At 44.2% G+C, this 27950-nt stretch overlaps 2 protein-coding genes across 5 annotated transcripts; one reads left to right on the forward strand and one right to left on the reverse strand.

Annotated features, from left to right (window-relative positions):
- Nucleotides 1–620: 620 nt before the first annotated feature.
- LOC139542748 (SH3 and cysteine-rich domain-containing protein 3-like) lies at nt 621–17992 on the reverse strand. Of its 2 annotated transcripts, XM_071348540.1 has the most exons (14): nt 17867–17992; nt 15360–16338; nt 14842–14903; nt 14511–14589; nt 12195–12348; nt 11987–12084; nt 11800–11860; nt 11622–11719; nt 11423–11486; nt 9703–9755; nt 9487–9581; nt 9316–9367; nt 5785–5922; nt 621–1775 (listed from the first exon to the last, which is right to left on the reverse strand). In XM_071348540.1, the coding sequence occupies exons 3-14, from the start codon at nt 14856–14858 to the stop codon at nt 1677–1679; spliced, it is 1008 nt and encodes a 335-aa protein (XP_071204641.1). In that variant the 5' UTR covers nt 14859–14903; nt 15360–16338; nt 17867–17992; the 3' UTR covers nt 621–1676. The 2 variants fall into 2 exon arrangements, with proteins under 2 accessions (XP_071204641.1, XP_071204642.1); XM_071348541.1 differs by lacking the exons at nt 621–1775; nt 5785–5922 and adding an exon at nt 5948–6073.
- LOC139542746 (methyl-CpG-binding domain protein 5-like) lies at nt 16300–27887 on the forward strand. Of its 3 annotated transcripts, XM_071348539.1 has the most exons (13): nt 16300–16505; nt 17404–17610; nt 18413–18552; nt 18738–18840; nt 18926–19094; nt 21036–23174; nt 23543–24471; nt 24587–24704; nt 24944–25089; nt 25377–26057; nt 26272–26324; nt 26498–26564; nt 26720–27887. In XM_071348539.1, the coding sequence occupies exons 3-13, from the start codon at nt 18437–18439 to the stop codon at nt 26789–26791; spliced, it is 4593 nt and encodes a 1530-aa protein (XP_071204640.1). In that variant the 5' UTR covers nt 16300–16505; nt 17404–17610; nt 18413–18436; the 3' UTR covers nt 26792–27887. The 3 variants fall into 3 exon arrangements, with proteins under 3 accessions (XP_071204640.1, XP_071204639.1, XP_071204638.1); XM_071348538.1 differs by lacking the exons at nt 16300–16505; nt 17404–17610 and adding an exon at nt 17957–18064 and having other exon boundaries at nt 26498–26617; XM_071348537.1 differs by lacking the exons at nt 16300–16505; nt 17404–17610 and adding an exon at nt 17957–18064.
- The last annotated feature ends 63 nt before the right edge of the window (nt 27888–27950 follow it).

Genomic DNA, 27950 nt, shown 5'->3' on the forward strand with positions numbered 1-27950 from the left:
AAGATTAGTAGTTTGAGGGATATATGTGTGTATATATATATACACACATATGTGTTCTAACCATATGTAACGGATGTGAAATGGCTAGCTAGTTAGCGGGTACGCGCTAATAGCGTTTCAATCAGTTACGTCACTTGCTCTGAGACCTAGAAGTAGTGTTGCCCCTTGCTCTGCAAGGGCCGCGGCTTTTGTGGAGCGATGGGTAACGACGCTTCGTGGGTGTCAGTTGTTAATGTGTGCAGAGGGTCCCTGGTTCGCGCCCGTGTCGGGGCGAGGGGACGTACTAAAGTTATACTGTTACACATACAATGTTCTGCTGTATGGCCGCCTATTCAAATTGTCACCATCAGAGCCATGCTTGCGTTAGAATATTTTAATAATATTGTATATTTTATAATATTTTGAATAAATGTAAGACACTATTTACAATCATTCCATGTGACACTGCTAACATTCACACAGGATAATGAAGGCTGCATTGTCCCCATCACAGGATCAATACATGACACAAGTAGTATCTGTATTGACTATTTTGTAGACACAAGCTGAACTGATTCCCTCTTTAGGTTGGACACAAAAGTCATGAATCATGGTAGACACAAAAATCAGTGAATGCAAAATACTGATTAAAAGAGGACTTTATTTCAAATTGTGAATTGATTTCACCACTATGATGGTGTCACAGATGCATATCAAGAAAGACAATAAATGGGAAAAGCCTGCACTCTGCTGTTAGTACTTAATAAAATGACTGTAGCGTAACGTTACAATATTGCATCAATGATTTCAACTTCATTTGTCTGGCAAGTTTGTGGGTCTCTGTCAGCCAGGCTTACATTGTCTATTGCTCTATATATAAATAGAATGAATGCACAGCACGCTGTTTTGTTAAAGATTATTTTTTTTAAATTACAACATGCACTTTAATGCCAATCAGTTGTGTTGTGACAAAGTAGGGGTGGTATACAGAAGATTTGGTAAATGACCAAGCCCATATTATGGCAACAACAGCTCAAATGCCCTTCTGCTCCAAGGGAGGTTTCTGTCCTCCCTGAGCTCACCTTAGGACTCCTGCGTTACCGTTTGACAGGTGTACCGCCCCAGTCAAACTCCCCACCCTCTTGAACATTTGCATCAAGGGGAAAATGAAGCACTAGAATTTCAGCTAACTATATATAAAAAAGGAACTACTACAATAAGAGTAAGCAATACATTAGCCTCCAAGACAATTTAGTTTGCATAACAAAAACAAAGTAAAAATCCTAGTTACTTAGTAGATAGTCAGTAGTTACAGCCATTGGGTTTAGAAACTTTTTTTGCTTCAAGTTTATGAAGATGTAGTTTCAGGTTGTCCGGTTTTGATCACATTAAAATGTCACAAACGTTCACTTTTTAGGTGTCCACCACACACTCCTGGTCACACGTCTCTGTCCAGCTCGGATTGCATGGCCAGCTGATCCAGTTCACCAGGGTGGGTAGGCTGCAGTATTAAGTTACACTCAACACAATTTACAGTGCTCAAACATTCACCAGATCAGCTCTATAGGCCCCAAAAAGTGGAAAATACAAGTGTTAGTGTAAATGTCATCATGTGTTTAGGTCTTGGGTTTGGTGATATGTGGTTATGTTCCTGGTGACGGTGTGACTCTAGACCTGTGGTTGTGGTCCGGTCAGGCTCAGATCTCCTGGAGCAGGTCAGTGGGAAAGAAGCCCAGCTTGCGGCCTGTGCTGACCTTCAAGTAGCCATTCACCTCCTCTCCCTTCTTCACCACGATCTGCAACACAAAGAGAATGGAGGAAAGTGTTGTGGCTCCACAGAGGTACAGTAGTTGTTGAAGATGACCGGACCAATGGTGTAAAGTACTTAAGTAAAAATACTTTAAAGTACTACTTAAGTAGATTTTTGGTGTATCTGTATTTGACTTTACTATTTAAAGTACCAGCCAAAAGTTTGGGCACACCTACTCATGCAAGGGTTTTTCTTTATGTTTTGCGTTTGAGCAAATCAGTTGTGTTGTGACAAGGTAGGGGTGGTATACAGAAGATTTGGTAAAAGACCAAGCCCATATTATGGCAACAACAGCTCAAATAAGCAAAGAGAAATGACTGTCCATCATTACTCTAAGACATGAAGGTCAGTCAACCTGGAAAATTCAAGAACTTTGAAGGTTTCTTCAAGTGCAGTCAGAAAAACCATCAACCGCTATGATGAAACTGGCTCTCATGAGGACCGCCACAGGAAAGGAAGACCCAGAGTTACCTCTGCTGCAGAGGATAAGTTCATTAGAGTTAACTGCACCTCAGATTACAGCCCAAATGTCACGTTCGTCTTAACGAGGAGACCAAGGCGCAGCGTGATTTGAATACATTCTTCTTTTATTTAACGAAGACCACTAAACAAACTAACGTGACGCTAATCAAACGAGTGCTGACATGCAACTACACAGACAATAACCCACAAAACCAAAATGGAAAATGGCAACCTAAATAGGATCCAATTCAGGCCACCATAGACCTATAATAAACCTAGACTAACAAACACCCCTAGATATACACTGCTCAAAAAAATAAAGGGAACACTTAAACAACACAATGTAACTCCAAGTCAATCACACTTCTGTGAAATCAAACTTAGGAAGCAACACTGATTGACAATAAATTTCACATGCTGTTGTGCAAATGGAATAGACAAAAGGTGGAAATTATAGGCAATTAGCAAGACACCCCCAATAAAGGAGTGGTTCTGCAGGTGGTGACCACAGACCACTTCTCAGTTCCTATGCTTCCTGGCTGATGTTTTGGTCACTTTTGAATGCTGGCGGTGCTTTCACTCTAGTGGTAGCAAGAGACGGAGTCTACAACCCACACAAGTGGCTCAGGTAGTGCAGCTCATCCAGGATGGCACATCAATGCGAGCTGTGGCAAGAAGGTTTGCTGTGTCTGTCTGCGTAGTGTCCAGAGCATGGAGGCGCTACCAGGAGACAGGCCAGTACATCAGGAGACGTGGAGGAGGCCGTAGGAGGGCAACAACCCAGCAGCAGGACCGCTACCTCCGCCTTTGTGCAAGGAGGAGCAGGTGGAGCACTGCCAGAGCCCTGCAAAATGACCTCCAGCAGGCCACAAATCTTTACACTGGTCCCTCTGCCTTTGTTGAGCTGAACCGTGGCTCATCGCCGGAGGCCCCGGGTTGGGGACCGTCGCCGGAGGTTCCGGACTGTGGCCCGTCGCCGGACGCTCCGGACTGTGGCCCGTCTCCGGACGCTCCGGACTGTGGCCCGTCTCCGGACGCTCCGGACTGTGGCCCGTCTCCGGACGCTCCGGACTGTGGCCCGTCTCCGGACGCTCCGGACGCTCCGGACTGTGGCCCGTCTCCGGACGCTCCGGACTGTGGCCCGTCTCCGGACGCTCCGGACTGTGGCCCGTCGCCGGACGCTCCGGACTGGGTACTGTCGCCGGACGCTCCGGACTGGGTACTGTCGCCGGACGCTCCGGACTGGGTACTGTCGCCGGACGCTCTGGACTGCCGAGGCGCACTGGACTGCCGAGGCGCACTGTAGGCCTGGTGCGTGGTGCCGGAACTGGTGGTACCGGGCTGGGGACACGCACCTCAGGGCGAGTGCGGGGAGAAGGAACAGGACGTACTGGACTCTGGAGGCGCACTGGAGGTCTGGAGTGTAGAGCTGACAAAACCCATCCTGGCTGGATGTTTATTTTCACCCTGCAAATGTAGGGCACCGGCACAGGACAGACTGGGCTGTGCAGACTCACCGGAGACATAGTACGCAGAGCCGGAGCAGGATATCCTGGTCCAAGGAGGTATACTGGAGACCAGGAGCGCTGAGCCGGCACCTTCCTTCCTGGCTGGATGCCCATTCTAGCCCGGCCAATGCGAGGAGCTGGAATAGAGTGCACCGGGCTAGAATAGCGCACTGGAGACACCGTGCACATCTCTGCATAACACGGTGCCTGACCAGTTACACGCTCCCCACAGTAAGCACGAGAGTTGGCTCAGGTCTCCTACCTGACTCAGCCAATCTCCTCGAGGGCCACCCAAAATGTTTTTATTGGGGCTGCCTCTCGGGCTTCCGTGCTAGCCGTGTACCCTCATATCGTCGCCGTTACTCTATTCTCCGGTATTTCTCCTCGTAGTATCGCCGTTCCGCTTTCGCTGCCTCTATCTCCTCCTTAGGACGGCGATACTCCCCCGGCTGCGTCCAGGGTCCTGCTCCATCCAATATTTCCTCCCATGTCCAGGATCCTTTTCCGTCCAAAATCTCTTCCCAAGTCCATAACGTCTGCCCCTCTTTTTCACGCTGCTTGGTCCTGTTATGGTGGGTTATTCTGTCACGTTCGTCGTAACGAGGAGACCAAGGCGCAGCGTGATTTGAATACATTCTTATTTTATTTAACGAAGACCACTAAACAAAATAACAAAACGAACGTGACGCTAATCAAACGAGTGCTGACATGCAACTAACTACACATAGACAATAACCCACAAAACCAAAATGGAAAATGGCAACCTAAATAGGATCTCCAATCAGAGACAACGATAAACAGCTGTCTCTGATTGGGAACCAATTCAGGCCACCATAGACCTATAATAAACCTAGACTAACAAACACCCCTAGATATACAAAAAAACCTAGACAGGAAAAACAAGCATACCCACCCTCGTCACACCCTGACCTGACCAAAATAATACATAAAACATAGAAAACTAAGGTCAGGGCGTGACACCAAATAAATGCTTCACAGAGTTCAAGTAACAGACACATCTCAACATCAACTGTTCAGAGGAACCTGTGTGAATCAGGCCTTCATGGTCAAATTGCTGCAAAGAAACCACTACTAAAGGACACTAATAAAAATAATAGACGTGCTTTTTTTGGTTACTACATGATTCCATATGTGTTATTTCATAGTTTTGATGTCTTCACTATTATTCTACAATGTAGACAATAGTAAAAACAAATCAAACCCATTGAACGAGTAGGTTTTGACTGGTACAGTATATTGTTGACTACTTCTACTTCACTACATTCCTAAAGAAAATAATGTACTTTTTACTCCTTACATTTTCCCTGACACCCAAAAGTACTTTTGAATGCTTTGCATGACAGGAAAATTGTATAATTCACGCACTTATCAAGGGAACATGCCTGGTCATCCCTACTGCCTCTGATCTGCTGGACTCACTAAACACACATTCTTTGTTTGTAAATTATGTCTGAGTGTTGGAGTGTGCCCCTTGCTATCCGTAAATACAAATAACAAGAAAATGGTGCTGTCTTGTTTGCTTAATATAAGGAATTAGAAATTATTTTACTTGATGTTTACTTTTGATACTTACGTATATTTAAAACCAAATACTTTTACTCAAATAGTATTTTACTGGGTGACTTTCACTTTTACTTGAGTCATTTTCTATTAAGGTATCTTTACTTTTACACAAGTATGACAATTGGATACTTTTTCCACCACAGGACCAGACACACACACGCACAGTAGCAACCGTCATTACAGTCACTGTCCACATGCACACATTCATCCATACTGCTCATGATCATAAATCAGTTGACATCAGTTTCCTGTGCAAAGAAAAACTAAGAAACATATTATTTTCATAGACACAGACAGCTGACCTGGGTCAAATACTTGAGCTGGGCTTGATTCAGTGTGACCAGCAGTAGCTAAATAAAGCACACCTCAATTACACTACTTTCAACTGCTGTATGTGATAGTATTTGACTCAGGTCTGATACAGAGACACCTGTTTCTTACCTGGTCTTTTTTTAGTGTTATCTGACCCATCTCTCTGTTTCCCACGACGGACCGCGTCACCTTGAACACCCTCTCTCCTGTTTTTATTCTAATGATGTAATTGGTGGGGAGGTAACCTGTCTTCTCCCCAATCTTCCCCTGAGAATAGAAAAATGCCCTTATTTACGATGGTGACAATAAAATAGAAAGTAGACCTCATGAGGCAGTATTTATATATATATATTTTTTTATTTCACCTTATTTAACCAGGTAGGCCAGTTGAGAACAAGTTCTCATTTACAACTGTGACCTGGCCAAGATAAAGCAAAGCAGTGCGACAAAAGCAACAACAAAGAGTTACACATAAACAAACGTACAGTCAATAACACAATAGAAAAATCTATGTATAGTGTGTGCAAATGTAGGGAGGTAAAGGCAATAAATAGGCCATAGAGGCAAAATAATTAAAATGTTCATTAACACAGGAGTGATAGATGTGCAGATGATGATGTGCAAGTAGAGATACTGGGGGTGCAAAAGAGCAAGAGGGTAATAAAAATATGGGGATGAGGTAGTTGGGTGTGCTATTTACAGATTGGCTGTGTACAGGTACAGTGATCGGTAAGCTGCCCTGGCAGCTGATGCTTAAAGTTAGAGAGGGAGATATAAGACTCCAGCTTCATTGATTTTTGCAATACGTTCCAATTATTTGCAGCAGAGAACTGGAAGGAAAGGCGGCCAATGTAAGTGTTGGCTTTGGGGATGACCAGTGAAATATACCTGCTGGAGCGTGTGTTCGGGTGGGTGTTGCTATGGTGACCAGTGAGCTGAGATAAGGCGGGGCTTTACCTAGCAAAGACTTATAGATGACCTGGAGCCAGTGGGTTTGGCGACGAATATGTAGTGAGGGCCAGCCAACGAGAGCATACAGGTCGCAGTGGTGGGTAGTATATGGGGCTTGGGTGACAAAACGTGTCACGACTTCCGCCGAAGTTGGTGCCTCTCCTTGTTCGGGCGAGGTTCGGCGGTCAATGTCACCGGCTTTCTAGCCGCCACCGATCTACGTTTCTTTTTCCATTTGTTTTGTCTTGATTGTACACACCTGGTTTCCATTACGTTATAATTTTTTCCCTATTTAACCCTCTGGTTCCCACATGGTTTTGTGCGTGTTTGTTCTTTGTTAAGTGGTCGCTCTTTTGTGTCGAGCTGAAATATTTTTCCCTGTATGGAATTAGTTTGTGATTTATTCGAGTAAAGTACGTTTTCTACGTCCTACCGCTGCACACTGACACTTGACAAAACGGATGACACTGTGATAGACTACATCCAGTTTGCTGAGTAGAGTGTTGGAGGCTATTTTGTAAATGACATCGCCGAAGTCAAGGATCGGTAGGATAGTCAGTTTTACGAGGATATGTTTGGCAGCATGAGTGAAGGAGGCTTTGTTGCGAAATAGGAAGCCGATTCTAGATTTAATTTTGGATTGGAGATGCTTAATGTGAGTCTGGAAGGAGAGTTTACAGTCTAACCAGTCACCTAGGTATTTGTAGTTGCCCACATATTCTAAGTCAGAACCTATCCAGAGTAGTGATGCTGGACGGACGGGCAGGTGCGGGCAGCGATCGGTTGAAGAGCATGCACTTAGTTTTACTAGCATTTAAAAGCAGTTGGAGGCCACGGAAGGAGTGTTGTATGGCATTGAAGCTCGTTTGGAGGTTTGTTAGCACAGTGTCCAAAGAAGGGCCAGATGTATACAGAATGGTGTCGTCTGCGTAGAGGTGGATCAGAGAATCACCAGCAGCAAGAGTGACATCATTGATACAGTGGGGAGAACAAGTATTTGATACACTGACAATTTTGCAGGTTTTCCTACTTACAAAGCATGTAGAGGTCTGTAATTTTTATCATAGGTACACTTCAACTGTGAGAGAAGGAATCTAAAACAAAAATCCAGAAAATCACATTGTATGATTTTTAAGTAATTAATTTGCATTTTATTGCATGACATAAGTATTTGATACATCAGAAAAGCAGAACTGAATATTTGGTACAGAAACCTTAGTTTGCAATTACAGAGATCATATGTTTCCTGTAGTTCTTGACCAGGTTTGCACACACTGCAGCAGGGATTTTGGCCCACTCCTCCATACAGACCTTCTCCAGATCCTTCAGGTTTCGGGGCTGTCGCTGGGCAATACGGACTTTCGGCTCCCTCCAAAGATTTTCTATTGGGTTCAGGTCTGGAGACTGGCTAGGCCACTCCAGGACCTTGAGATGCTTCTTACGGAGCCACTCCTTAGTTTCCCTGGCTGTGTGTTTCGGGTCGTTGTCATGCTGGAAGACCCAGCCACGACCCATCTTCAATGCTCTTACTGAGGGAAGGAGGTTGTTGGTCAAGATCTCGCGATACATGGCCCCATCCATCCTCCCCTCAATACGGTGCAGTCGTCCTGTCCCCTTTGCAGAAAAGCATCCCCAAAGAATGATGTTTCCACCTCCATGGTTCACGGTTGGGATGGTGTTCTTGGGGTTGTACTCATCCTTCTATTCCTCCAAACACGGCGAGTGGAGTTTAGAGCAAAAAGCTCTATTTTTGTCTCATCAGACCACATGACCTTCTCCCATTCCTCCTCTGGATCATCCAGATGGTAATTGGCAAACTTCAGACGGGCCTGGACATGCGCTGGCTTGAGCAGGGGGACCTTGCGTGCGCTGCAGGATTTTAATCCATGACGGCGTAGTGTGTTACTAATGGTTTTCTTTGAGACTGTGGTCCCAGCTCTCTTCAGGTCATTGACCAGGTCCTGCCGTGTAGTTCTGGGCTGATCCCTCACATTCCTCATGATCATTGATGCCCCACGAGGTGAGATCTTGCATGGAGCCCCAGACCGAGGGTGATTGACCGTCATCTTGAACTTCTTCCATTTTCTAATAATTGTGCCAACAGTTGTTGCCTTCTCACCAAGCTGCTTGGCTATTGTCCTGTAGCCCATCCCAGCCTTGTACAGGTCTACAATTTATCCCTGATGTCCTTACACAGCTCTCTGGTCTTGGCCATTGTGGAGAGGTTGGAGTCTGTTTGATTGAGTGTGTGGACAGGTGTCTTTTATACAGGTAACGAGTTCAAACAGGTGCAGTTAATACAGGTAATGAGTGGAGAACAGGAGGGCTTCTTAAAGAAAAACTAACAGGTCTGTGAGAGCCGGAATTCTTACTGGTTGGTAGGTGATCAAATACTTATGTCATGCAATAAAATGCAAATTAATTACTTAAAAATCATACAATGTGATTTTCTGGATTTTTGTTTTAGATTCCGTCTCTCACAGTTGAAGTGTACCTATGATAAAAATGACAGACCTCTACATGCTTTGTAAGTAGGAAAACCTGCAAAATCGGCAGTGTATCAAATACTTGTTCTCCCCACTGTATATACAGAGAAAAGAGTCGGCCCGAGAATTGAACCCTGTGGCACCCCCATAGAGACTACTAGCAGAGTCATTGCTAGTTTTGATCATTGTCAGCTTGCATGACAATTTTTTCAGGAACACTTACCCTCCACCATTCCTCATTTGCATCATCAATTATAGTGATTCGATCACCAGGACTGAAAGACACAAAGGTTTGTATATTTTTATCAAATTGTATCAAATGTTTCACAATACCACAAATGTTGGACATAAAAACGAATTCATACAATATAAGGAAATGTGTTGGTAAACCCACTGGAAGTCAAGGTCGTCTTTCTCAATAGCCTTGAAGCGATACAGAGCCAGGTAGTAATGTGACTGATTTCCCATGTTTCCCATCTCCTTCTTTTTCTGTAGCAAACATACACCAATGTTTATTTAACTACTAATTGTATTGATGTACCAGACAGGGTGTTATTATTGACATTTACATGGTTAGTGTATACATGATGTCAGGCAGTTAGTCCCTTACCTTGTCATCTGCTTTGTCAGCCTTGTCTCCTTTCTTATCCCCCTCTGGCTTTCCTACAAGGACATCACACAGGGTCTTTGTAGAGTTTCAATACAACAATGGTCAACTCCACAACTTTATAGTCAGTATTACATTTATTTTACGTCGCTCCTTGACATTCAGTGTAAGATATAAATTTTTTGTTCTGTACTGGATGTCATTCTGGTTAGTCTGGGAAAAGGTTGACATACATACAGTACCAGTCAAAAGTTTGGACACACCTACTCATTCAAGGGTTTTTCTTTATTTTTACTATTTTCTACATTGTAGAATAATAGTGAAGATATCAAAACTATGAAATAACACATGGAATCATGTAGTAACCAAAAAAGTGTTAAACAAATAAAAATATATTTTAGATTCTTCAAAGTAGCCACCCTTTGCCTTGATAGCTTTCCACACTCTTGGCATTCTCTCAACCAGCTTCACCTGGAATGCTTTTCCATCAGTCTTGAAGGAGTTCCCACATATGCTGAGCACTTGTTGGCTGCTTTACCTTCAATCTGCGGTCCAACTCATCCCAAACCATCTCAATTGGGTTGAGGTCGGGTGATTGTGGAGGCCAGGTCATCTGATGCAGCACTCCATCACTCTCCTTGGTCAAATAGCCCATACACAGCCTGGCGGTGTGTTGGGTCATTGTCCTGTTGAAAAACAAATGATAGTCCCACTAAGTGCAAACCAGATGGGATGGTGTATCGCTACAGAATGCTATGGTAGCCATGCTGGTTCAGTGTGCCTTAAAATCTAAATAAATCACTGACAGTGTCACCAGCAAAGCACCCCCACACATCACACCTCCTCCTCCATGCTTCACGGTGGGAACCACACATGCAGAGATCATCCGTTCACCAACTCTGCATCTCACAAAGACACAGTGGTTGGAACCAAAAATCTCAAATTTGGACTCATCAGACCAAAGTACAAATTTCCACTGGTCTAATGTCCATTGCTCGTGTTTCTTGGCCCAAGCAAGTCTTTTTTTATTATTGGTGTCCTTTAGTAGTGGTTTCTTTGCAGCAATTCAACCATGAAGGCCTGATTCACGCAATCTCCTCTGAACAGTTGATGTTGAGATGTGTCTGTTACACATCTGTGTCTGTTACACAACTGATTGGCCAAAACGCATTGAGAAGGAATGAAATTCCACAAATTAACAAGGCACACCTGTTAATTGAAATGCATTCCAGGTGACTACCTCATGAAGCTGGTTGAGAGAATGCCAAGTGTGTGCAAAGCTGTCATCAAGGCAAAGGGTGGCTACTTTGAAGAATCTAAAATCTAAAATATATTTTGATTTGTTTAAAAAAAATTGGGTTACTACATGATTCCATATGTGTTATTTCATAGTTGTGATCTCTTCACTATTATTCTACAATGTAGAAAATAGTAAAAAATAAAGAAAAACCCTGGAATGAGTAGGTGTGTCTAAACTTTTGACCGGTACTGTATATTGTTTAGCAACTGCTTGACAACCAACCACCCCTTATGCTTCGGTTTATTTATCATTCACTTTGATGAGCTTCAATATCATTTCATTTGGCACAATTTGTTTAAATAAAATACGTTGTTTGAAATAGATAATGTGTATTTCTGTATAGTTGATGCAGTGGAACTATAGATGGCATCACCTTGAATTGTCACATGCTTCAATATGGACATGCGCATCCTTTTTCAATACCTTCTGCCTGCTCGTTTTCTTTGGGTTGTTGGGATTCCTCTTCCTCCATCATCATCATCATCATCTTGGAGGAGGAAAAAGATGGTTAACATGCCATTTATGATCCCTATACAAATGGTTGTCAGTAAATTACACCACTTATCGTCATTCATTTCTTTTTTGGCTAATATGTGCCATGGACATAGAGTTCCACACTCACATTCTTCTTGTCCTCAGACCCCTTCTTGCGCTCCTTGTTTGCCATGACGACCCCAACCCGCAGTGTGTCAAACACAGGGTCGTTACGGTTGGAGTGGGCTAGACAGGAGAGAAGCAGCAGAGAGAGCACATATAGTAAAAAATAAGTTGAAGACTTGTTGAGATGGTTAGTGTCTTACCTGAATCTGTCTGGTCACTACTGTATAGAGGGGAGCTGTAGGCCCGTCTGAAACCTGGGGGCTATAGGAGAGACAGCAAAATGAATATGTAGAATAATTGTTGTTTTTGGCAACTGCATGCAATGGCAACTTAGTCATTATGATGTCAGAAAATGATCATCTAAATTATGAATTGAAAATGTCTTACAATTTTTCCAAAGCACTTCTGATACTCGACATAGGACTGGCATGAGTGATGGATGTTGGTCTTGCAGTTTTTGCACCGTAGAGCAAACTTGTTGTTGACTGAAAGGTTGAAAAGTGAACTATAAGAAGCTAGTCAGTATTATTAAGCTTCAGCTTTACAGATACTATTAATAAATACAAGAGCCACTGTGGCCAATGTTAAAACTTACGGACTATCATACGAGCACAGACGTCACAGAACTTGGGCGTCTTGCAGTAGTGGTCCTTGAACTTGTGTGGTTTGTCATTCACCAATATAACAACGGGCTCAGGCTCGGGCTCCTTCTCCTCCACTTCCACCTCCTCCTCATAAATAAAGTATACCTGCAGAGAGAGTGCCTATGTCTCAATACTTTTACAGATTTCCTTCCTTTCCCCTCCCTAGTGACCGCTGATTGGATTGATATATATTGGATTGGTATATATATTATATATTTCTTATTTGCATTCGTTTACTTTTAAATCTGTGTATTGTCGAAATTTTTTCAATATTACTGCACTGCTGGAGCTAGGAACACAAGCATTTCGCTACACCCGCAATAACATCTGCTTAATATGTGTATGCGACCAATAAAATGTAATTTGATTTGATTCAGCTAGAGGTAGAACATTTTTATTGAAATCCAAAGAATCAGTCTCATCAAAACAATGATTTCCTATCATGATTGTTATTTATATCATACAGTGCATTCGGAAAGTATTCAGACCCCTTTCCTTTTTCCACATTTTGTTATGTTACAACCTTATTCTAAAATATATTATATTCGTTTTTTCCTCATCAATTTACACACAATACCCAATAATGACAAAAAGAACTGGTTTTTAGAAATGTTAACAAATAACCTGAAGAAACAGAACTACCTTATTTACATAAGTATTCAGACCCTTTGCTATGAGACTCTAAATTGAGCTCAGGTGCATCCTGTTCCCATTGATCATCCTTGAGATGTTTCTAAAACTTGAGTCCGCCTGTGATAAATTCAATTGATTGGACATGATTTGGAAGGGTGCACACCTGTCTATATAAGGTCCCACAGTTGACAGTGCATGTCAGAGCAAAAACCAAGCCATGAGGTCGAAGGAGTTGTCCATAGAGCTTCGAGACAGGATTGTGTCGAGGCACAGATCTGGGGAAGGGTACCAAAAAATGTCTGCAGCATTAAAGGTCCCAATTTACCAGTGGTGGAAAAAGTACCCAATTGTCATACTTAAGGAAAAGTAAAGATACCTTAATAGAATATTACTCAAGTAAAAGTGAAAGTCACCCAGTAAAATATTACTTGAGTAAAAGTCTAAAAGAATTTGGTTTTAAAAGTACTTAAGTATCAAAAGTAAATGTATATATCCTTTCACATTCCTTATATTATGCAAACCAGACGGCACAATTTTCTTGTTTTAAACATGTATGAATAGCCAGGGGCACACTCCAACACTCACACATCATGTACAAACAAAGCATCTGTGTTTAGTGAGTCCGTCAGATCAGAGGCATTAGGGATGACCAGGGATGTTCTCTTGATAAGTGTGTGAATTGGACCATTTTCCTGTCCTGCTAAGCATTCGAAATGTAACGAGTACTTTTGGGTGTCAGGGAAAATGTATGGAGTAAAAAGTACATTATTTTCTTTAGGAATGTAGTAAAGTAAAAGTTAAAGTACAGATACACCAAAAATCTACTTAAGTAGTACTTTAAAGTATTTTTACTTAAGTACTTTACACCACTGTCAATAACACAGTGCCCTACATCATTCTTAAATGGGAGAAGTTTGAAACCACTAATACTCTTCCTAGAGTCGGCCGCACGGCCAAACTGAGCAAATAGGGGAGACGGGCCTTGGTCAGGGAGGTGATCAAGAACCCGATCACTCTGACAGAGCCCCAGAGTTCCTCTGTGGAGGTGGGAGAACCTTACAGAAGGGCAACCATCTGCAGCACTCCACCAATCCGGCCTTTATGGTAGAGTGGCCACTCCTCAGTAAAAGGCTCATGACAGCCCAAATACAGATGTGCCACGCTTGTAGCGTCATACCTAAGAAAACTTGAGGCTGTAATCGCTGCCAAAGATGCTTTCAGTATTTAATTTTTGATACATTTGCAAACATTTCTAAAGAGTAGTTTTTGCTTTGTCATTATGGGGTATTGTGTGTAGCTTGATGAGGAAAAAAACAATTTCATCAATTTTAGAATAAGGCTGTAATGTAATAAAATGTGGGGAAAGTAAAGGGGTCTGAACACTTTCCCGAATGCACTGTACAAAAATTTCCTTTGAAACCATTATTTTACTTCTGGAGAGTAAGTGGTCAATTAAAAAAGCTCTGTGGATTTAGCCCACAGTGTCACCTTACTGCAGAATATAAATAGGGGAGCAGAGAGCCTCACATATTAAACTAATGAGGTTACTGTATTTTGACCATCCTAGTTGGCTGCTATTTTAAACTGTTTGAGGGATGGTGTTACCAACAGTGGCAGATTGTCATGCTACTCACAGTATTGTCTTCTTCTTTCACAATATTGTCAGGGGCTGTGGGGTTATCGTGGATATCCACAGAATGTTTATCTTCCAGTCTAACTCAGAGAAACAAACAGAGACCATTAAGCAACATCAACAAACAAGGATATCTGACATATATTTAAGGGCGGATATTGCAGTAGTATTGTTACGGTGGCTGAGGTTGACATTTTACCAAGTTTTACATGACTATTGCAATGAATAATCTAATAATAATACTTTCCCTCGTTGTTTAGTTTAGAACCGGGTAAAACTATTAAAAAGGAATATCCTATGTATTGAGTTCAGCAACAGGAGAGCAGACTCACTGGTCATATTGGGCCATGGTGTAGTGTGTGAGCTCTCACTCTCGTCCTGCAGTGCTACCCACCTAAGACAGAATACATTTTAGGGGAACAGAAACAATTTGAATTGGACCATTTTAATGAGACACGTGACCCAATCATGTCCTCTCCTCTCGCATGTAGTAATGGGGGGAGGGGGAGATGATTTACTCACACAAGCCTGCACACACACACACACTCCAAAATATACTCGTCCACTCTACTATTTTGGGGCAGGGTAACTCAATCTCATCATGGCTAAATTTGGGTGCCTTGCCAGACTGGGCATGAGCTGAGAGATTCTGAAAAATTACAATGATATAAAACCAGGATCAGTCTTAGTGAGGATTTGACATTTCAGTCCCCTCTTAATGAAACTTAAAGAATTTGCTATATATCTAAATGATAAAATATATGATATCTATTTAGAAAAAGACTAAGCTGAACAGATCACACATATACACAAAAAAGGGGCATGCAATATAGTTACAGTTTAGACATACTTGGTCCTACTGGTTGCTAGTCCAGTCAATGAAGAAATTAAATCTGGTATGTGGATGTATGGAAAAGGCTTTCTTCACCAGTTTCCTTTCATGTGTGATGAGCAACCTGTCACACCGGAGGCCTCCGAACCATTCCAACTCTTGATTGATATATCCCTTTTCAGCTTTATGCAGGTAATTTCCAAAAAGTGATCCAATGGTTAGTGGTTAGAGCAGAGGGGTGAGTGAGTGAGGGACTGTAAAGGCAGGCATCAGTTTGAGTGAGTGAGACAGCTGGGTACCAGTGACGAGGGGAAATCCGATACTCACACCCATTCCTTGGCCCTGTAGATCGGTCATGGCTAGATGGGATCCAGCTTTGTCGAACTAAAATGGGGGGGAAAATGACTTTTGATGTTAACTTGACACAAGCTGGATCCCTTCTAGCCATGACCCTGCAGACCCCTGTCACAGCCTGAGAGGACAGACCAAGACACACACAGCCAACTGTTGGCTTACTGTACAAACTGCAGGCATAATCAGTATTGTTTCAGTTGCTCTCATTGTTGTCAACATCGTTATGACAACAATAATTATATTTCTATGGAAAATACTGACAAAGGAATGGAATGGAAATAGGCTATGTTTATCTTCATTGTACTGCCAGGTTAAAGAACATTTTAAACATAAAGAAAAACTTGTAGTTTATATATAAGGAGAGGATCTACATAACATATTAAGAAAAAGTACATTATTGTATTGTAAAACACTGATGGTAGTAGAGGTAGCTAATCCATGGAAGAAAACATGACATTCTACAAAAGCCTATTTTTCCCCAGCCCAGTTGAAGAACAGAGAACCATGGCCAGTTTATTCTTCATCTGGGGGGTCGCGTCGGCTACCACTACAAAGGTCCGGTTGCATTGTGGGTACAATAGTCCCTCGCCGCCCCAGTGCGCATGCTCCATAGAAAACTCCATTATTTTTTTTTGCACGGAATCTGCAAGAAAAAATAATAACTGTGAAATAGAGATTAAAAGGTGCATCGGATGAGCTCCATTTTTGCTGAACATACACCAGCTTGATCGAACAGTGTCTGGAGATAACGACTGAATAATTTGGCGACACGATCAGACATCCTTGGGTCTTGGGACACTCCAGAATCAAGTAAATTTCTGTCAACGCTAGCTAGCCATCTAACGTTAGCCTAGCCCCGAGATCATAGGCGCAGTAAAATGAAGCATTATTGTCCTTTGTTTTTAACGAGACGGGCAGATGCAGCTAGACAGACGGATAGTTGATTGATGGCGCAAATAATTTGCATTGGCGGGTTGATCACCACATTGTCTGTCTAGATAATGTTAACGTCCAAAACAATTTAGCGTTAGTAAGCCAGCTAGCTAACTCTGTCCGGGGTTCTCCCGCGAGCTTACTGGAGAAGACTCCAAAAACTTCGCGACCTTGTTTGAGAACAGAATGGTAGAATACATTTCGCACAATTGCTCGTTAGCTAGCTAGCATGCATGACAATATATAAACAATTTCCCCCCAAGTTCTCATTATTGAAATGTTACTATTTTGCAAGGTGTGTCTGTCAAGCTGTTACGACACTTTAGACTGCAACATTAGCTAACTAACGTTAGTTGGATAAAGGTAGCCTAGCTAGCTATGTAGGACAATCATTGCTGTGACTGTGATTTAACTTTATGTGCCGTTTCTGTAATGGCTATATTGTCAAGTATAGTGTTCATGTGGACTAGATAACTATTATCAAGTTACAAATGCTGTTTTCCCTTTTAATTTCAACATCCAGCTGCACACACAACCAGTCTCATTTAGCTCGCTAACGTTAACTATCTAGGTAGCTATTTGATAATACGTCACTCAATTGAAATACCACTACTAGGCCTATCCTAATATATGCATCCCCCTTCCTCGAATGCTATGTGGCTGCGTTTGTGTGGGGTTATTGTAACAATCAGAATCGAGAGATTCATTTTGTTCATTTTCACGTATTATTTTTTAGGGCTTTCTAACGTCAGGTCTATCTCAATCTTCTTTGCAGTCAAACTGTGGCCTTAGTGTCAGCTGCAGAGTTTTGGAGGAGTTGACCTCTGAAGCAGGGTCAGAAGACTTAACGTTAGTTCTTGGAGAGTTCTGCAAGGTGTTGGAGGGTGGTTGGCAGAGTCTGTGTGCTTCTCCCCTGACACAATGGCCTTCAAACGGTGGATACCATAGCCAATAATATATTTGGCATTTCAAAGATGACAAGGTAGGCTTGAGAACATTATATCCTTCCTCACTCATCAGGCTAGCCCAATAACAGACTAAAAGAGCCTAACGTTACTCCAAGTCCAAGGACCTTACATGTTCTTTTTAGAGGCGAATTGCCTCTGGCAGCCAAAACAGCAAAATACTCCCATCTAAACGTGAATGGATTCTCAGTTGCGGTACGATTCTAGAAACATAATGCCCTCTACTTTCATATCACATCAAAATAATTTCACAAATGCAAAATATATACTTACTGTACACTGTTTTAACTGGTTTTAACACAGTTGCAGCCAGCAGTATTTTTCATTGACAAGTTTGTGGCGTCCGTCTTCCGTTTACACAGGTGTTCGGAGACGCAGATAGCTAATTAGCACAGTTGGTCGACTCTGTTTTCCGTAAACAGACGCTGTAACATGGAAATATGGCCGTGTGGGAACCCCAACCCTATAAAGGTGTGTAGTAATTTAACCTTTTTTTCCTAACAGAAATGAAAGATAAGATATGTTTTCAAAACCGTACCGCAAGTGATGTGTGTAAACGTTTAGCACAAGCTTAACAAAACTCCCCTGGCCAGAAGATACTATCCACAATAGGTGCTAAAGGTAGTTAGCATCGATGAATGGGCTATCATCAGGTATGCTTTATGTTGGAGACTTTATATTGGTTTCTACGATTTGGAACTCTGGTTGTCCTTTTTGTGGGAAAACATTGACGTCAGAATCTCAGTATAGTGGTCGTAATAGTTGTTCATCAAAGCATGTATTCATTCTACATTTGTTCCTGCTTCTTCTATCCCAAAGGTGCTGCAAAGCAGTTTTTACAAAATGATGGGAGGCAGTGAGAGTGGCAGTGGAGACAAGGATGGAGTTCACACTGTGGCAATACAAGTCCCCATTGGCTGGCAGAGGAGAGCGAAGGACGGGCTTGTGGTGTATGTCAGGTAAGCTAGTTCAGTAACACAGGCGGGTATAATACTGTTTATACTTGTGTTATGAGCATATATGAGCCATTATAATGTTTTCATTTCCCAAAAGCTGGTCTGGAGCAGGGAATTGTAAAATATATTTGATTTCCCCTTCCCTTTATTTCATCACTCATCTCCTGCATCCCTGTCCTTTCCTACAGTCCAAGTGGCGCAGTCCTGTCTTCACTGGAAGAGGTTAAGTCATATCTGTTGACCGATGGCACATGCAAGTGTGGCCTGGAGTGTCCGCTGGTCATCCACAAGGTGACTCCCTCTACATCTCACTTTTATCATCTCACAACCGGTTTTGACTGGGGTTTGCTGAATGTATGTTCCTTTGTCTCTGCAGGTGTTTAACTTTAGCCTAGGGGTCAAAATTCAACAGCACAGCCAGCCGGTGGGGAAGGCAGAGCAGGACATGACAAAGCTCTGTAACCATCGGAGGAAAGTGGTTGCCATGGCAGCGCTCTGTCGCAGTATGCAGGCTTCACAACTGCCCTATGTTGCCCATCACACAGGTAAATACAGTGCCTTCAGAAAGAATTCACACCCCTCGACTTTTTCCAAATTTTGTTCAAAATGGTATTCAAATGGATTTAATTGCCATTTTTGTCAACGATCTACACAAAATACTCTGTCAAAGTGGAACAAAAATTCAAACATTTGAATAAAATTTAGAAGAAGAAAAAAAAGAAGAAAAAAACGTTCTGGATTAGGTAAGTATTCAACCCCGTGAGTCAATACATGTTAGAATGACATTTGGCAGCGATTACAGCTGTAATCGCTTTCTCTGTAAGTCTCTGAGATTTGCACACCTGGATTGCACAACATTTGCAAAAAAATATGTTTTTATTCTTCAACCTCTGTCAAGATGATTGTTGATCATTGCTAGACAGCCATTTTCAAGTCTTGCCGTAGATTTTTAAGCTGATTTTAAGTCAACTGTAGCTGGGCCACTCGGACATTCAATGTCGTCTTGGTAAGCAACTCCAGTGTATACTTGGCCTTGTGTTTTAGGTTATTGTCCTGCTGAAAGGTGAATTTGTCTCCCAGTGTCTGTTGGAAAGCAGACTGAACCAGGTTTTCCTCTAGGATTTGACCTATGCTTAGCTCTCTTATGTTTCTTTTTATTGCAAACAGGATGCATGTTTTGGAATATTTGTATTCTGTACAGGCTCCCTTCTTTTCACTCTGTCAATTAGGTTAGTATTGTGGAGCAGCTACAATGTTGTTGATCCATCCTCAGTTTTTTCCTATCACTGCCATTAACTGCTTTAAAGTCACTATTGGCCTCGTAGTGAAATCCCTGAGCGGTTTCCTTCCTCTCCGGCAAGTGAGTTAGGAAGGACGCCTGTATCTTTGTAGTGACTGGGTGTATTGATACAGCATCCAAAGTGTAATTAATAACCACCATGCTCAAATAGATATTCATTCTCTGCTTTATTTGTATTTTTACCCATTTACCAATAGGTGCCCTTTGGAAGTTATTAGAAATCGTCCCTGGTCTTTGTGGATGAATCTGTATTTGAAATTCACTACTCGACTGAGGGACCTTACATATAATTGTATGTGTGGGGTACAGAGATGAGGTAGTCATTCAAAAATCATGTTAAACTCTCTATTATTGCACCGAGTTCATGCAATTTATTATGTGACTTGTTAAGCAAATGTTTACTCCTGAACTTATTTAGGCTTGCCATAACAAAGGGGTTGAATACTTTTGGACTTATTTAACAATTTTGAAAAACATAATTTAATACATTTTAAATTTGGGCTGTAACACAACAAAATGTGGGAAATGTCAAGGGGTGTGAGTACTTAATGAAGGCACTGTGTCAGCGCCAAAAAAATGAATAGATCTAATGTAACAGAAATGAAGTGCTTTCAGGATCATCTAACAGCTATTGATGGTTAGTTACCAAAACATTTTACATTGTGCTATTCAAATATTGCTCTCAGAAATGTAATCAATCATGTTGGTTAGGGCTGTGACAATTATGGGATTTTGGGTAACAATTAATTGCCATGGTTATTGTTGTAATTGCCATTTTTTGCGAAAAATGTTTTGAGCTTGTAATGTATTAAAATACTGCATCTTTGAAAAGGAGCTACGACATACCTATGAATACAACACAACTTTGGTGACACCCGTCTCAAAAGGAATTGTTATGACCGCTTGGAACTTTTGGAAAGGAAGCTTCTACTCCCGACCATGCCGTTTTTCTCGTAAAATGATTAGGCTACCAACTTTACCCACTTCATGTAAAAATAATTAAAAACTGCTATTGGGTAAACTATATCTACTTGAAAATTAAGTTGAATCTCACCCCCTACTAATGTATTAAGAATGATGAAGAAAAATGTGAGTTCATGGTTATTGTCCATAATTGTCGGTTACACTATTATACAATTATTGTACCAGCTCTAATGTAGATGTTTTGTTGTTGTTGTTGTTGCAGAGGTCACCAGTGGCATTATGGAGAACAGAGATCCTAAGAGGATGAGAGTGGACAGGGAAGAAAAAGAACGTGGCACTTACACCTCCAAACACCATCTAGTCCAGTCCAGGCCCAACAATAACCTCCACCCCAACTCTTGTGGCAGTCCTAAAAATTCTCCCCAACTTGTGTATTCTTACAATGGCTCCTCACCCCTCTCACACAATAGCACTAACTCTTATCACACGCCTGATATTTTGAGGAGCCTGCCACCTCCTCTCAATCTCCCCCCCAACACCTCTCCATTCTCCAGCTATGGGGCACCTCAGAGGTCCCCACGCACACCAACGCCTCAGAACCTCAGTCAGGGTCAGAGGGCACCACAGACTACAGAAGCCCTCAGATCTCCTCATATGGGGCCCCTCTCTCCCCCTCCTCCCTCCTCCCCTGGGACACTGGGGAGGGGAGGGCAGAGTCATCAACATGGTATCATCGTTGGGTCTCCCCTGTCCCCCTCATGTTCCCCCTCTCCCTCTGTGAGTATGAACTGCCCCTCTCCCCGCCAGCGCTCACGCCACCCCTCCGCCTCTTCCGCTCACTCTGAGCAGGGGGTGGGAGGGGTGGTGCTTGGTGGCTACCCCCCCAGAAGGATATCCTCTTCACACTCTCCTATACCAGGGGGGTCTCCTGTCCTCCATTTCTCAAAATACAAGCTTGAGGACATCTTAGAGCAGTTTAAGAACTCAGGCAACAGTAGCACTAATAATCACATCCTTCACTCAAACTCACTGAGCAACCAAAACAATCCTCATATCCTCTCTCTAGCTCTTGAAAAGGTTGGGAGGCCCACAAAGGCACCTGCTTCTGCCTCAGGCATGGAGATCAGTGCTGGTCCTTCTGGTTTGCCTCTTGGACAGTTCTTGAACCACCAGAAGCAACCCCACCCAGCTTCTTTTCCTGCCAGTAGCCTCCTCTCGGCAGCAGCCAAGGCCCAGCTGGCCAGCCAGATGACTCACAACCAGAGCTCCAATTCACGCAGCATCCTCAACTCAGCCCTCTCTTTGGAGGTCTCGAGGGAGTCTAAGCAATTGAAGGTAACAAACAGCACTTTACACAACAGCCTTCCCTCAATCGCTAGGCCCCTGCCTGCAGCCTCCCCCCTGCTTTCCCTCTCCCAGCCCCTAGCCTCCAGTCCCCTTCACCTCTCCCGTACGGACCGGACATCACACAGGAAGCGGCAGCGGCGTTCGCCCACAGTGCTCAGCATGCTGAAGGAGTCCCAGATGACCAGTCCCAGAACCCCCGGTGACGTGCTCAACCTCTCCTCACACTCTCAACCCTCCTCTACCTCAGCCTCGTCCTACCCCGCCATGTTAGAGAACCACTTCCAGGCCCTAAGGCTCTCAGTCCGGCACTCTGGCACACTCGCAGGGCCCCAGAAGCAGCCTGACGGCGCCCTGGATTTCACAACAATCATGGCAGGTCAACCGGATCCCCCCACCCAGCCTCTCTCTGCTCTGCTTCACCTGCTCAGTGTGCAGAACGCTCAAGCCACTGGAGCCCAGCCCGGCTCTGGACACTGTACAGGAGGCATGAGGCAGAGCCCCAGGCAGTCTCCCTCGCCCTCCCATTTAAACATCAGACCATTCCCCATGCAGTCCCCCACTCATCACAGTACCACACAAAGCCCATTACAGCCCCTCTCTCCCTCTCAGTCAAAGTCCAGGCGAGGTAATGCACAGTCTCCGTCTCGACCACATACGAGGACCAGTCCCAAACAGAGACGGTCTCCCTCCATGGCCTTGTCCAACGCTCAGTCAGCACAATATCGCAGTAGCCCCTCGCCCACCCCACACACCCCTAATAGGCTGTGGCAGGCCCAAAACCAACCTATGGATGCCACCACCATCCAGTCACCCATGGGCCAGGCCTTTCCTGAAGTCAGTGAATCAATGGAGATGGAGAGCATGTCAACACTAGGCCCTGGTCTCAACAGCACCTCCACCTCCAACCATAGCAGCAGCGTCACCAGCTACAGCAGCACCACCTCCCCCAGACCCCTGGATCTCAGTAACCACATGCTGGCACTGCTGGCAGCCTCTTCCACCACACCTCTTGGGGAGGGGGGCCTGGACAGAACCACCGGCAACAACACTACAGGTGAGGATGAACCTTTAAAATGTCTCTAAATAGGTGAAATCATGGAATATTGTATTGTCACTTACACCGGATAGGTTCAGTGAAATGTGTTGTTTTACAGGGTCAGACGTAGTAGTACGGCTCCACTGGAGAAAATTAGGGTTAAGTACCTTGCTCAAGGGCACATCAACAGATTTTTGACATTGTCTCAGGTATTCAAACCAGCGACCTTTCAGTTACTGGTCCAACGCTCTAACTGCTAGGCTACCCGAGGCCTAGGAAAATACACACATTTTTCATTAGACGTGTTAATATTTGTTGAGTACTGTCTGTTTTGAAAAATAACCTTCCTCAGGCCGTTAATCCTGGTTCTCTCCAATCCTCTCTAGGGGTGCAAGAGCCTCAGAGTGTTGATCATCAGGGCTCCACAGTGACCAAACCCCCAGAAGGCTGCAGCCCCCAGGCTCTGGGGGACTCCACTTGCTCCTTACCCCTGGCTGAAGCCTTCCCCTTCATGAGCCAGGAGCAGCTTCTCCAGCTTCTGTCTGCCACGGCCGGCCTGCCCTCCCTCCTGGACCCCACCATCCTGGGCTCTCTGCCCCTGGGCCTGTGGATTGGCGGTCAGCAGGGTCACCTCCCCATCTCCAACACACCTCAGCAACACCATCAACTGCCCGATCAACAACTACTACAACAATCAGAACAACAACTATTGTTACAGCATGAACATCACCAAGAGCAACAGCAGAAACAACACCAGACTGCCCATCTGAACCACAACTTTCCATTTAGCTTATTCCCCTGTCTAATGGGAGGTCAGGGAGAGCTGCCTCTGAATCTCCTGGGTCTGTTGAACCCACTGCTACCCCCTTCTGCTGCACCTACCCCAGGCCAGGAGTGTGATCTGGGGATGGGGGAGAAACTGGGCCTCCAGGCTCTCCTCATGGCCTCCCTGCTACTAGGCCAGCAGCAGACTGCCATGTTGCCCCTGTCTGGGCTTGGCCAGCTGAGCCTGGACCTTCCCTTCCGGCAGCACATCCCAGCCCTGTTGGACGGTTTGTCTCTGGATAAAGGGTCTGGACTCCTGGACCCGTCATCCCTCCCCGGCCCTGGGCTCCTTGAGGCCCTCCAGGGCCTGCTTCCTCCAGCCGATGGGCCCCTCCAGGCCCTGCAGTCGCTCCTGCTCTCCACCCCCCTGCCTCCCCCGGCCTTCCTTTCCCTCAGCCCTGATCTGCTAACTGCTGCCCTGGGCTCTACTGGCCTCCCGCCTGCCCCTCATCTCCCCCTAACACAGCAACCCCAACAACCCCCACCTCAGGTAGGTTCTCTCCCTTAGCCTGGTCCTCTACCCTGTAGTTTTCCCTTGTCAAATAGTTAACACTGTATCTCTATTAGAGATGTCAGTTTGATGTTTTGATCCGGTCTCCATCCAGGTGTCAGCTTCAGGCCATGATGGGGGGATGGAAACCCTAATCCCCCTGTCTGTCCAGGGAAAGGACAACCCTGTCCTCCACCAGTTACTGCCTACTCTCCTCAACCCAGGGGTTCTAGGTTAGTCACAGCAACATTCATTTACACTGCTATAAATATCAAGGTTTTGTTGTCAATTACAAATGCAGAATCATAGTTAGTCTTTTCTATTACATTTCACTTTATGAATAGTGAATTATTTACAAACTTGGGGAACAGCTACAACAAAGCTATGTCTTGTACATTACCTACATATTGCTTAGAATGTCACCTTATCTCATTCACAAACTGTTTTAATGATGAACCATGTGTATTTGTAGGAGACCTGTCTGCTCTGACCAGCCTCCACAGTCTTCTGGGGCTAGGTGCAGGCCCTCTCTTCCTGCCCCCCGTGCAGGCCTCTGCCTTGGGCATGCCTCTGCTCCAGGGCCCTAATGGGGCCATCAACCTCCTCAACAACATCCAGGTACTTGTTGTGTTCCACTTATTTTTTTTTTAGGAGTGGCGCAGTCCCACTCCTCCTTTTGTTAATTTTTTTATTTATTGAAGAGATAGTAGTAAAGTGTTGGAAAGGCCGAGGAAGGGAGGGGGAGTAAAATGCCAGTGTGACGGATTCGAACCCATGCCGACTCTGGCATACATGTGTGTCGGGATCAACGGCTATAACCACTGGACCACACAGGCCATTGTTTCCCACTCCTGACACAAGCCTTGTCCTGTGATTTTTGAAATATCTGTATCTTCCTTCTTCAGCTCAACATGGCACCACCCTCAGAGGGAGAAAAGCCAATCTCCTTACAGGAAACAGACAGCTCCTCCCCTCAGGAGGATATTCCAGCCAATCGGCTTACCCCAGAGACTGCGCCCAGCCCCTGTCCCCCCCTGGCCCCCGTGTCCCAGCGTGGAGAGGGCTCCGTGGTGAGCGTCCTGGACCCCTACGCTTCCTTCATGGACACTATCTACACCTCCTTCCTCCAGGTCAGTGCTAAAGAGCAGGAAGCAGTTCAGTCTGGGGCGGATGCCTTCGGTGCCTTACCGCCCTCCTACCCTGGGGAGCGCCGTTCCCCCTCCGCTCTCCTCCCTCAGGCCAGTGCCCCCCTCTCCCTGAGCCCTCGGCAGGCCTGCACCCTGAGGAACCCGGACCTGTCCCGGCTCAATATGGAGGCAGCCCACTCCCCGGCTCAGGGAACCCCTAAACCCAGCAACGATGGCTCCACCACGCCTCCGCAGAGCAAGTTGGAGTTCCCAGAGTGTCACACTATCCCTCCTCTGCTTCCCATCTACCTGGAGGAAGCCAAGACAGACTCGTACAGCCAGGCTATGTCAGATCGGCAGGGGGACAGACCTCAGGCAGGGGGGTACCAGAGTCCCAGAGACGGGAGCAGCTGCCCCAAGGAGGAGACTGGGGGTCTACAGCACACGGAGCAGGGCAGGGTGAGTCTGGCTGCTGTTTCCTTTAGTTGTCCTGATTTAAACACAGTCATAAAGGATCCCTAAAACCATCCTCCAAGCCCAAAGGAGGTCATTTTGTTTACCACTGCATGGCTAAAAATGCCATTTAGACACAATATTGCATATTGCATTACAAGCAGTGAAAGATTGATGTAATTTGTGCCTTATTGATTTCAGTGCCCTTTTTCCCTTTCAGAATCAAACTGCACAAATGGGGGGAGCCAGAAGAGGCAGGAAAAGGAAACAAACGTGAGCTCATTTTGATTCTGTACTTGAATCTTTGATAACGATGAGCACCGATTTACTATTCTGTCCATCTTCTCGGTGGCACTTATAACACTGCCACTTTTCCAAAGAACAAGGAAATGTAATACCAGTGTAAATATACTGATATTATTGTGTGTGTTTTAAAACATTTTCAGGCTACAGAATGTGCTAGAGGACTACAGAGAACTGGATTCTCCAGCCCTAGAGGAACCTAAACCCAGGGTAAAACACTAGACCACCCCACAACCCTTAACTTCATTGGACCCATTATATCAGTGCGTGTTGCGTCGTCTCAGTTTCTAACAGCAGTGCAGTTTGTCCCTTAGTGTCTGCCGTCCAGACTGCTAATGATGATGTGATGTGTGTCTGTGTTGTAGGTGGTGCTGCTGAAGCCTGAGAGGTCGGTCCGGGGCAGGAGGCGGCGGGGAGCTAGGTCCCAGAGACAGTGACAGGAGCAGGTTCACCCCAACCCCACCCCTATCACTGCTTTTTATTGTCCAAGCTCCCCCACTCTGTTTTTCAACTGCACTAATATATTGTCATGCCAACCTCTTACCTTTTGAATGGGAGTGATTTAGATGAAAAAATGAAAAATAGTTATGTGGATGCTTTCACTTAGGTCCTCTTAAGTCTGTGTGGTTGCTTGACGTTGTGATTGATTGAGATCCATTATGATGTAAGTGTTAGAATTATGTCTACAAAAAACTGCACTGTTTTTCAGTGTGTTTACTGTGAGTCAGGATAAGAGTATCTACTTGAATGACCTACATTTGCGCTCTGTTTGAGATTGTATGATGTCTGTGTGCGTGTGGATTGTGTACATTTGGGTGTTCAAGATGCTCAAGGTAGAAGTTGCCCCTGACCACAGATCTAGAATCAGATTACCTGGGGGGGGGGGTTGTGTGTGTATCACCAAGCAGATGAGTTAGCCAGCTAAGTGTACTGCCTAAATAATCTGAAGTCACATTTTCAAGTTCATAAAGATAGATGTGAAATTGGCAAGACTCGACACTTCCGACAACCCACATTCAAGATAAGCTTTCTTATAGAACCTTGCTCTATATAGTGATCATGCTTTGTGATACACCCCTCTGTATGTTCTCTGTGGTGTGTTTAGTAAACGATGCACATTTCAATTAGGTCTTTTCACAGGGGAATGGCTGATGAAAAAGTGTGAGATATGTGTGGGTTTTTAACTCAATGTATTTTTGGGTGGGATGTAGTTGTACTTTCTCTAATTGTCCTTCAGATCGCTGTGCTATACACTATTACAGCCCAGTAATGCTGGCATGTCTTATTTAAATGAAAAGAAGCAGATTATGCAATTTCTACACTTGGAGATTTGTAAATATGTACAGTTAATGTGTTTTATTTTATATTGTTAGAGACAATGAATTGTGAATTTTCGGGGAATTGTAATTAAGTATTTTCTCATTCTACCCTTGCTTTCAATACTTATGTTAAAAGAATATTAAATTGTTGACTGTAGCTTTCTTTTTATATGGGAGTCTTTTTTTTATTTAATATTAAACTATTTACAGAAAATGGGCCTCCTTGTTTGATGTTGGCAGCTTAAATCTACTGAATTGTCTAGCCAGTAACCACCCT

The sequence above is a fragment of the Salvelinus alpinus genome, chromosome 17 (assembly GCF_045679555.1).
Source record: "Salvelinus alpinus chromosome 17, SLU_Salpinus.1, whole genome shotgun sequence".
Taxonomy (NCBI): Eukaryota; Metazoa; Chordata; class Actinopteri; order Salmoniformes; family Salmonidae; genus Salvelinus; species Salvelinus alpinus.

Bases quoted from the DNA above. Each gene is read 5' to 3' on its own strand.
- LOC139542746 (XM_071348537.1), top strand. From the start codon at position 18,026: ATGGAAATATGGCCGTGTGGGAACCCCAACCCTATAAAG. The intron at 18,553-18,737 runs GTAAGCTAGTTC...CCTTTCCTACAG, and splicing joins GGGCTTGTGGTGTATGTCAG to TCCAAGTGGCGCAGTCCTGT. The intron at 24,705-24,943 runs GTTAGTCACAGC...GTGTATTTGTAG, and splicing joins CCTCAACCCAGGGGTTCTAG to GAGACCTGTCTGCTCTGACC.
- LOC139542748 (XM_071348540.1), bottom strand. The intron at 12,349-14,510 runs GTGAGTAGCATG...CTCTCTCTGCAG, and splicing joins TGAAAGAAGAAGACAATACT to GTATACTTTATTTATGAGGA. The intron at 9,368-9,486 runs GTGGGTTTACCA...TGTGTCTTTCAG, and splicing joins AAAGACGACCTTGACTTCCA to TCCTGGTGATCGAATCACTA.